At 41.9% G+C, this 9,719-nt stretch overlaps 1 protein-coding gene across 1 annotated transcript in view; it reads left to right on the forward strand.

The window, feature by feature from the left end:
• LOC134076855 (uncharacterized) overlaps nt 1–8,790 on the forward strand; it is a 17,286-nt gene extending 8,496 nt beyond the window's left edge. Inside the window, exons 9-13 of the mRNA XM_062532118.1 lie at nt 1,213–1,554; nt 1,712–1,840; nt 3,334–3,477; nt 4,373–4,416; nt 8,179–8,790. Of these exons, the coding sequence (XP_062388102.1) occupies nt 1,213–1,554; nt 1,712–1,840; nt 3,334–3,477; nt 4,373–4,416; nt 8,179–8,385 (866 nt within the window). The 3' untranslated portion in view covers nt 8,386–8,790. The remainder of the gene's footprint in view (nt 1–1,212; nt 1,555–1,711; nt 1,841–3,333; nt 3,478–4,372; nt 4,417–8,178) is intronic.
• The last annotated feature ends 929 nt before the right edge of the window (nt 8,791–9,719 follow it).

A 9,719-nucleotide genomic window follows, 5' to 3' on the forward strand; every position in this document is an offset into this window, starting at 1 on the left:
GGTTATTGTGTAAATTCATCTGGATAGATAGATAGATAGATAGATAGATAGATAGATAGATAGATAGATAGATAGATAGATAGATACATGGATAGATAGATATATAGATAGATAGATAGATAGATACTTTATTGTCATTCTCGGGTCTCCGTGCCAACAAACTATTACAGTGATTAATAAATAAATAAAACAAACAAAAAATAATAATTCTTCATGAGCCCTATCCATCTAAAAACAATAGGCGCAAAATGTCCCAGAAGTGTTCCAGAAGAGCAGCAAGCACAGTAAGTGCAGTGCAGTTTCTTGAGATGACTCAAGGCCAGGCCAGTGTGGAGGAGTTTAGCAGTCTGACTGCATCTGGGTAGAAGCTGTTCTTCAGCCTGCATGGCGGTCCTTGCCTGGGGGCTACGCAACCTTCTGCCCGAGGGTTGGTGGAAAAACAGTACGTGTGCAGAGTGGCTGGAGTCTCCCATGATGCAGGCTGCTCTACCCCTGCGTCAGCTTGTGGTCCAGCCTTCTTCAGTTTCCTCAGGAACTAAAGGTGTTGAAGGTGGTCAAGGTGTTGTGTTGTCCAGTGAGGGTGTTAGAGATGTGTACCACAAAGTACTTGCTGCTGGGTTCCCTCTCCACTGCTGCACCATCAATCCGGAAAAGAGTCCGGAGTTAGCTGTATGCCCTGTGGTGATGAGCACCACTGCAGTGTCGTCTGCAAACTATTTCAATATGACCTCTGCGGTAATGTGTGAGCAGTGGGCTGAGGATGCATGCAGCTCTAAGGGGGAGTCAGTGTGTTGAGGATGATGTATGATGATGACGTGGTATTGTTTACCCATACAGTCCGGGGTCTGTTGGTCAGAAGGTCCAACATCCTGTTGCAGAGTGATGGAGCTAGACCTAGTGCTGCCAGTTTGTTCACCAGTGCTGGTTGAATGCAGAACTAAAGTCCAAGAAGAGCAGCCTCACATAGGAAATTATATCAGTATGGTGAATAGGTGGTTGCTGGAGGTTTTTGGCCTTAATTCCATGGTCATGGTCAGCGACTAGTCAATGTTAGGACTCAGAGCAGTGAAATGAACGAGTCGGTGCAACCCCTAACAAACCTTGTGCGTGTGTGTGTGTGTGTGTGTGTGTGTGTGTGTGTGTGTGTGTGCGCGTGCGTGTGTGTGTATTCATATTGTGTGTGTGTGTGTGTGTGTGTGTGTGTGTGTGTAGGTGTTTATCCTGTCGAGTCTGTGATCACGGTGACTGGATATGTAGGCCGATCAGTAGGGATCAGATGCCCCTATGATAGAGGATATGATGGATACTCCAAGTACCTCTGCAAAGGAACATGTCCTCGCATGGGAGGTAAAGACATTCCAATCAGGACTGAAGCAGATCAGACCAAAGCAATCAATGGCAGATTCTCTCTGCATGATAAAACCACTGCTGGAGTCTTCACTGTGACCATCACTGGACTGAGTGCAGAGGATTCTGGACAGTACTGGTGTGGAGTTAAAACAGGGTTTGGGAGATATGATGTGTTGACTGAGCTGAAGTTGGATGTCTTGCCAGGTATGTATCAGTTTATTGACCGATGTGAAGATAATTGTCTCAAAAGGTCAGTCTCTATTTAATGTAATGTGCTTTTATCATTTACTTTATCCATCTGTAATCTCTCCCTCACTCTCTCTCTCTCTTTCTCTTTCTCTTTCTCTCCCCCTCTCACTAGTTCCACCTCTCTCTCCAAAGTCAACCACCACTGAGGACCACACTCTCTCATCTTCCTCTTCATCTGGTCCAACAGTCAACACCTCCCAATTTGACCTGCAGCCAAGCACTGGTAGCTCTACCACTGCATGTGAGTCCATCATCTTAGTCCTCCGATGTGTGTCAGGGTGCGTTGGGAGATATCTTCCACTGCACTCCATCATTGTTTTAGATTTTTCAGTTATGAATGGCATGAATGGCATGTACGGTACACAGTATTGTGTGTGTGTGAGTAACTATATATAAGTAAGTATATATTGTATATATAGTAAGTATATATTCTATTCTATATTCTATTATATTCTATTCTAACTACAACACTCATACTTTGTAAACTATACGGCACACCCATGATAAGATCATTTAGATAATTAGATAATTGGATGTACAGTAACAGTAACATTTCTCATTCATCTCTCATTTCTCATTCATTTGTACCTGTAATGATCAATGCAGCATTGTTATTCGAAAGCCTCCTTCATGCATAACCTTAACACTCATGCCTATGAGGCAGTCTGCTACACCTTGACATTTTAAGTTTTTCATAACTAAAAACATCTATGCAAAAGTGGTACATATTCTGGTTATATTCTATTCTGAAATGGATAGTTCCGGTCCTTGATTATGATTGGCTGAAACACGTTTGATGCTGTTGTTTATTTCAGTATAACCACCTTGACTGCATTCTGTTCTATAGCAATGTGTTACCACAACTCGCACAAAATCTGCATCTCGTTGTTGCATGGCAACCATTCATATGGAGGAAATATATTTCTTGGCGGAAGAATGATTATCTATTAATACATTGTTACATTTTCCGTTCCTGTGCCTTTGTTTCAAGTCTTGCTAGATCGACGTGGTTTATACTGAATTTAGAACATCTTCGCATCGCGTTGTGCCTAACCCCCTTTAGCTGTTCTAAATTCAGTATAAACCACAGCCTTTCGTGGCTTATTGCTTAAGAAGAAATCAACAATAATGATATGAGAGTAAAGTGAATGTAATGGAAATATTTTTTATTCAGTTTTAGTATAAACACAACTAGACAAAAACCTGTTTTCAATGGTCTTCAATCCTTGGTCATGTGCAATCATGTCTTTGTCTGGTCACCCTGCCATAATAATTTGATCAAACAGTAACATTTCTCATTCGTCCTATTCATACATGATCATGTAATAATTTGCAGCCCAGTCGTCTGCCTCATTCACGCATAATCTTAACAATCAGAGGTCCGGGGCCTGTAATGATTATGTGATCATGTAACAATTTGCAGGCCAGTCGACTGCCTCCTTCACACATAACCGTAATGGTCATGTGCGTTCATCGTAGGCCAGTGGACAACTGGTGAGACCCCAGAGCGGTCCCTTGAAACCGGGGACGTTCTGGTCACCATACCATAATAATTTGATCAACCAGTAACATTCTCATTCGGCCTGTAATGATCATGTGATCATGTAACAATGTGCAGGCCAGTCGACTGCCTCCTTCATGCCTAACCGTAATCATGATCATGTAACAATGTGCAGGCCAGTCGACTGCCTCCTTCATGCCTAACCGTAATCATGATCATGTAACAATGTGCAGGCCCGTGGGCAGCTGGCGAGACCCCAGAGCCTCCGGAGGGCCGTGTGTCGTCCCCTGTCGTGCTGATCCTTTGTGTAGTTGGGCTGCTGGCCGTGGCCCTGGTGTGTGGGTTGGCCTACAGACTGAGGGGGAAGAAGTCAAAAGGTACACGGACCTATCATCTGTCTCTGTCACATATACACAAACAGATGCATGTATGCACACACATACAAACACACACAGGCATGCATGCACACAGGCACGCGCACACACAACCGGGCGCACGCACACACACACACACACACACACACACACAGCAAGCAAGATAGGGAGACAAGGCACTCCTTGTCCTTGTTGCCTTCATGTACCACTTTCTTATACCAAATAGCAAATGCAAACAATGGCATGCCCTACCCTGGAAATGTCTCTCTCTCTCTCTCTCTCTCTCTCTCTCTCTCTCTCTCTCTCTCTCTCTCTCTCTCTTCTCTCTCTCTCTCTCTCTCTCTCTCTCTCAAATAAAAAAAAAATAAAAAAAAGCTTTATTGGCATGAATGTAAGTACAATATTGCCAAAGCATCAATCAAGTTGTAATAGTCTCTCTCTCTCTCTCTCTCTCTCTCTCTCTCTCTCTCTCTCTCTCTCTCTCTCTCTCTCTCTCTCTCTCTCTCTCTGTCCTTCTCTCACACAGCTTAAACAGAAGCATAGTTTCATGTGCTGTAATCACTGAAGTAACAGTCTCAGAATAACTCAGTAGGCCCACTGATGCATTGAGTTTGTGCACATCACACATCCGGACTCCCATAGCAAGTGAAAGTGCAATTAACTTCACTTTTAGTGTGTGTGTGTGTGTGTGTGTGTGTGTGTGTGTGTGTGTGTGTGTGTGTGTGTGTGTGTGTGTGTGTGTGTGTGTGTGTGTGTATGTGTGTATGTATGTGAGAGGGAGAGAGAGAGAGAGAGAGAGAGAGAGAGAGAGAGAGAGAGAGAGAGAGAGAGAGAGAGAGAGAGAGAAGTTATACTGGTCTGCTCTCATCTCAGTGGTCTCTTCTTGAATCTGTTATAGGAAACGTCCCACCCCGTCCTCAAAACGGTGGCCTGGCAGAGGAGGTAAGAAAGTCAAGTTTATACATGCGCTAAATTTAGACAACCACCGAAACGTCACCTCTGGGTAAAGTAAAGTGAGAACTCTTTTGTACTGATGTATTGTGAGAGCATGAGAAAGGTCTCAACAGGAAATAGTTCACCAGACAATGGGTAATTATGACATGCAGTTGAAAAATTGTAACACCTAAACCCATCTGTCTGGCATGGATGATAGGAAAGAGAGACTAAGAAAAATAGAGATAGATAAAACATAATAACGCAGACATTTGTGTAACTGATTTGTTAAAGCTATACTGATTTGAATAAAGGTGTTATGGAACCAAAAACTATGCTTCATATATATGGCACCTATAAATGGTTAATTAAACCATTTTGAAGGCTCCGTCAAAGGAACCCCCTCAGGGTTCTCAGGGTTGAAACCTGCATGGTTCTATATAGCACCCCAATAACCCCTTTAAGAGTTTAAAAAAAACAAAAAAATGTGTCAATCCCTTCTTCTCAACTCCATCCATCTTTACCCCACCTCCCTCTCCATATAATATGTAGAGATTTCAATGCCTACAGAACAGCCTGTATCAGACTCTCTCACTCTCTCTCTGTCATATCATACATCATATTTATGTTTCTCTCTCTCATTGTAAATGACCACCTTGTTAGATCTGTTTAAAATATTTGAGACAGACCAACACACTGCCATCCAGTGGCTGATAAGAATACTAAGAATACATCTATGGATTTATAGATGGAAGGATACTTTATTCATCCCATGGACAATGTAGTCATCCATTAGCTTATACAACACATACAGAACAAAAACAGCCCATAATATAGCCCAAGAAATATAGAGTTGTGTGAATCAGCTCTGGCAACACACAGAAATGCACATTAAAAACACCAATGCTTCCAAAAGGCACATATGTATGGTTAAGCGCTTAATAGATCATATGAAACCACTTGGCTCTGGGTGGAATTTAGTTTTGAGCTCATGTATATACAGTATTATTTGTAGTATTGTAGTATTGTTTGTTTGTTTACTTTCATCAACATCATTGTTTACAGCTCCCCTGGTACTGCAAAAGGTGGTGGTGGCAATACAATTGTTGAATGCAAAATGCTCATTTTACTTTTTTTTTCAATCAGCCTTGTTATCAACAATACAAATAAGCATAACATGAAGTTGTAAAACATACACATAAACATGCACATAACATGTCTATAAGCAATGTATGTACCAGTACAACCCCTCAACTGTTTTAATATAGCATCACATAATTGTGATATAACATCCTCTACACTAATGACTATGACATGACTGTGATATACTGTACCATCCTCTAACCTAATAGCTATGAGATGACTGTGATAGCATCCTCTAACCTAATAGCTATGAGATGACTGTGATAGCATCCTCTACCCTAACTATGAGATGACTGTGCTATCACATATTCTATTCTAATGACTATGAGATGACTGTGATATACAGTAACATCCTGTACTCTAATCACTATGAGATGACTGTATTTAATTGTGGCATTACATCCACAATCCTAATAACTATGAGATGACTGAGATATCACATCCTCCAGCCTAATACATATGAGATGACTATTATAGTCATCATATAGTTATTAGGCTGGAGGATGTTATATCTCAGTCATCTCATATTATAATAGTCATCTCATAGTTATTATGACCGCCGCTAGCGTAGCTAGCGAAGCGGTCATATAGTTGTTGTCAAAGTTTTTTTTTTTTTTTTTTTTTTTTTTTTTCCCGTCATTTTTCGTCAACGATTCCCGGGACACCGTAACACCGGAGCGCATGAAACTTGGTGGGCATGTAGCCCCAGTAGAGTTCTATGGAAAATTTTCGTTTCGTCCCCGGGGGTCACTCCACCCCCGCGCTGCCCCCGCCCGAAGCTCAAAAATGACAGTTTTTCCTACATAACTACCTGAACCGTGGCACCGAGGATGACAAAATGTTTATGGTATGTTGTTCTCTAGAGCTTGCATCAACTTAGCTTATAACCAGTCATTTGTGATTTGCCCCCCCATCGTAAAAATTGAAAATGCAATGTAATATTGCTTTAATTGCCCCTATCTTCAGATGAGATGTTATGAACTGCACCAAATTTCATGTGTATGATTAACCTGACACCCTCTGGGAGTATGCCAAGTTTTGTGGAATTTCATCCATGGGGGGCTATAAAATAAATGGATTTATGTGTACATTCAGGACTGTATACCCATCGGCCAGTAGATGGTGGTATTATCTGGAGTCTAAATCCCCCCCCTGGGGATTTCAAAAACTGTTCCAAACATCTCAATCTCTGCTAGTTTTTGTCCTAGAAACATATAAGTGACACCATTAGAAACCTTTAATCAACTAGTTTCCAAATATGTTTTAAAAGAGAATGGTTGCTCTGGGTGCAACAAACATGCAGGAACACACACACACACACACACACACACACACGCACACACACACACATAAATACACACACACACACGCATACCTACACACACACGCACCACTACATACACACATGTACATAAAACATTATACAAACACATGCACAAACACGCCCACACACATGCACACATACACCCTTACACACACACACACACACACCTACACACACACACACACACACACACACACACACACACACACACACACACACACACACACACACACACACACACACACATGCACACACACATCTTTGAGTACATTTTGTGAGACCACCGGAGCTGAGAAGTGAGTGTGTGTGTGATGTACTATAGCCTGTGTGTGTGGGTGCGTTTCTGTGTGCCCATCTGTGTGTTTGCATGTGTGTATATGTGTGTATGTGCATGTTCTGTGTGTGTTCTCTTTCTTTCTCTCTCTCTCTCTCTCTCTCTCTCTCTCTCTCTCTCTCTCTCTATGTCTGTGTTATCTGTGTGTTTTCTGTGTGTGTTCTCTCTTTCTCTCTCTCTCTCTCTGGGTGTGCCTGTGTGTGTGTGTTTGTGTGTGTGTGTGTGTGTGTGTGTGTGTGTGTGTGTGTGTGTGTGTGTGTGTGTGTGTGCGAGTGTGTGTGTGTGTGCGTGTGTGAGTGTGTGCCTGTGTATGTGTGTTTGTGTGTGTGTGTGTGTGTGTGCACACGCGCGCATGTGAGTGTGTGTGTGTGTGTGTGTGTGTGTGTGTGTGTGTTATCTGATATTGGAGTGACAGTGACGGCAGAGAACACAGTGAACATATACTCAGAGACACATTAAACACACACACAAGCAGACACACACTCACACTAGACAGAGAAGCACTCATACACAAAAGCAAGCGCACACATGCACACACTCATTTACATACATAAAAGTTGCAGTAGGGATGGAGTAGGCGATGGAAACACAAGCGTGATTGATATTTGCGGAGAGAATGTGCAGGACTGAGCGGCGGTCATATTGTGTATCGCTTTGCGGTACATCTAGTTTGTTATATCTCAGCCATCTCATAACTGTGCTATAACATCATCCAGCCTAATGACTATGAGATGACTATATAATGGTGGTATAACATCTTCTACCCTAATAACTATGAGATGACTGTATACAATTGTGCTATAACATCATCCAGCCTAATAACTATGAGATGACTGTATATAATTGTGGTGTAACATCCTCTAACCTAATAACTATGAAATGAATGTAGGCCTATATAATTGTGCTATAACATCTTCTACCCTAATAAGTATGAGATGACTGTATACAACTGTGCTATAACATCATCCAGCCCAATGACTATGAGATGACTGAGGAGCCGGGGAGCGCCCCAGAGCCCAGGCAGTCGGTCAGCACCCTCTACTGCCTTGCAGACACACCTCTCCGACCCTCAGGGATCACTACTGGCAGGCCAGTCAGGAAAACTCCGGAGCTGCCCATCTACTTTAACTCTGAGGAAGATACTGGCTTTCCCATTTACGCCAATGCCACAGCCTGAAGAGACTACATCCCCCATAATGCACCATTCCCATGTGAAGAGCTCTGCTGACAATCCTAGTGCATTACATATGTTTGTAAATTATTTTGTAAATTATGCCAACAAAAGTACAGAGTACTGTTTCTAGTGTCTAATATAACAATGATACCTCGATTATGGAGTCCTCTGTGACTGCTTAGGATGATGATGTATTTATTCATGATTAGAAAACGGGAAAAAGTGGCTTATATTACTGTTGTAATGAGGTGATTTTTGTGTTCATACTTTTGGAAAGAGCTCACTAATAATCAAGTTAATCTAAACATCATCATTAAAAAAAACGATTTGCAGTTTCCCAACCTGTATGTTTGTCCATGAAGTCCTTAAGTAAAGATCCAGAAGAAAATGGCCAAGTTTAAACATTTGGACTGCATGCCTTTATCACAATAAAATTGAAAAATTAGATCCTTATTACTGTGAGATATTAGACGAGGACATGATATTCTGGAATCATCATGGGAGCCAGGCATGGGTGGCATCATGTTCTAGGCTGTTTCTGCACAGTGCTGTAGATGTCTGTAGTAGCTGACCCCTCCGCTTCAGATGGTCTGATGGGCACAAACGAGAAACAACAGGACAAGTTGCATAAAACATACAGTATTCCCAATAAGCATGTGCAGTTGTGCACGCACACTCACGCTCATTAAATAAGTCTGAAATGGCCAAATTTACTTTTTTTTATTTACACAATCTCTGCGTCATGTGTAGCATTACATTCTTATCATACTAAAGGTCATGGGCATGGTTATATGGCCAACCCCTGATGACGTCAAGAAATTCAATTCCACAAAATCAAATAAATGCCGTAAGTTACAGATATCTGTTGAAACCGTTGCGTTGCCTGAAAGCAGACCCCACCTGAGCTGAGATGGGTGTTGGGACTGGACTCCACTGTAGATGACCGAGCCCTCCTGGTCAGCCTGATCAGGAGACCTTCAAGAGACACACCAGAACCAATAAAACCATAGAGCACAGAACCATGAGAATCAACACCAGAACCATATAAAACCGTATTAAAGAGCACAGAACCATGAGTGAACACCATTGACAAAAAAATTGAGGAGAGAGTCTGTACAGATTGATCATCAATCACATGTCCATTGACAGAATCTGGTGTATTAGCATGTTTACACTGTCTCCACACAAGATAGCTGTAAGGGTTTAAATAGGGCTGAGGAGACTCTAACAGCGGTAGTGGTAGCTGGTAAGCATTGGATAAACAATAGATTTTATTGAGCAACACTGACAAAATAAATGTGTATCTCAATTTGCATGGCAAAGTGCAAATGCTGGAA

The sequence above is a fragment of the Sardina pilchardus genome, chromosome 1, assembly GCF_963854185.1.
Source record: "Sardina pilchardus chromosome 1, fSarPil1.1, whole genome shotgun sequence".
Taxonomy (NCBI): Eukaryota; Metazoa; Chordata; class Actinopteri; order Clupeiformes; family Clupeidae; genus Sardina; species Sardina pilchardus.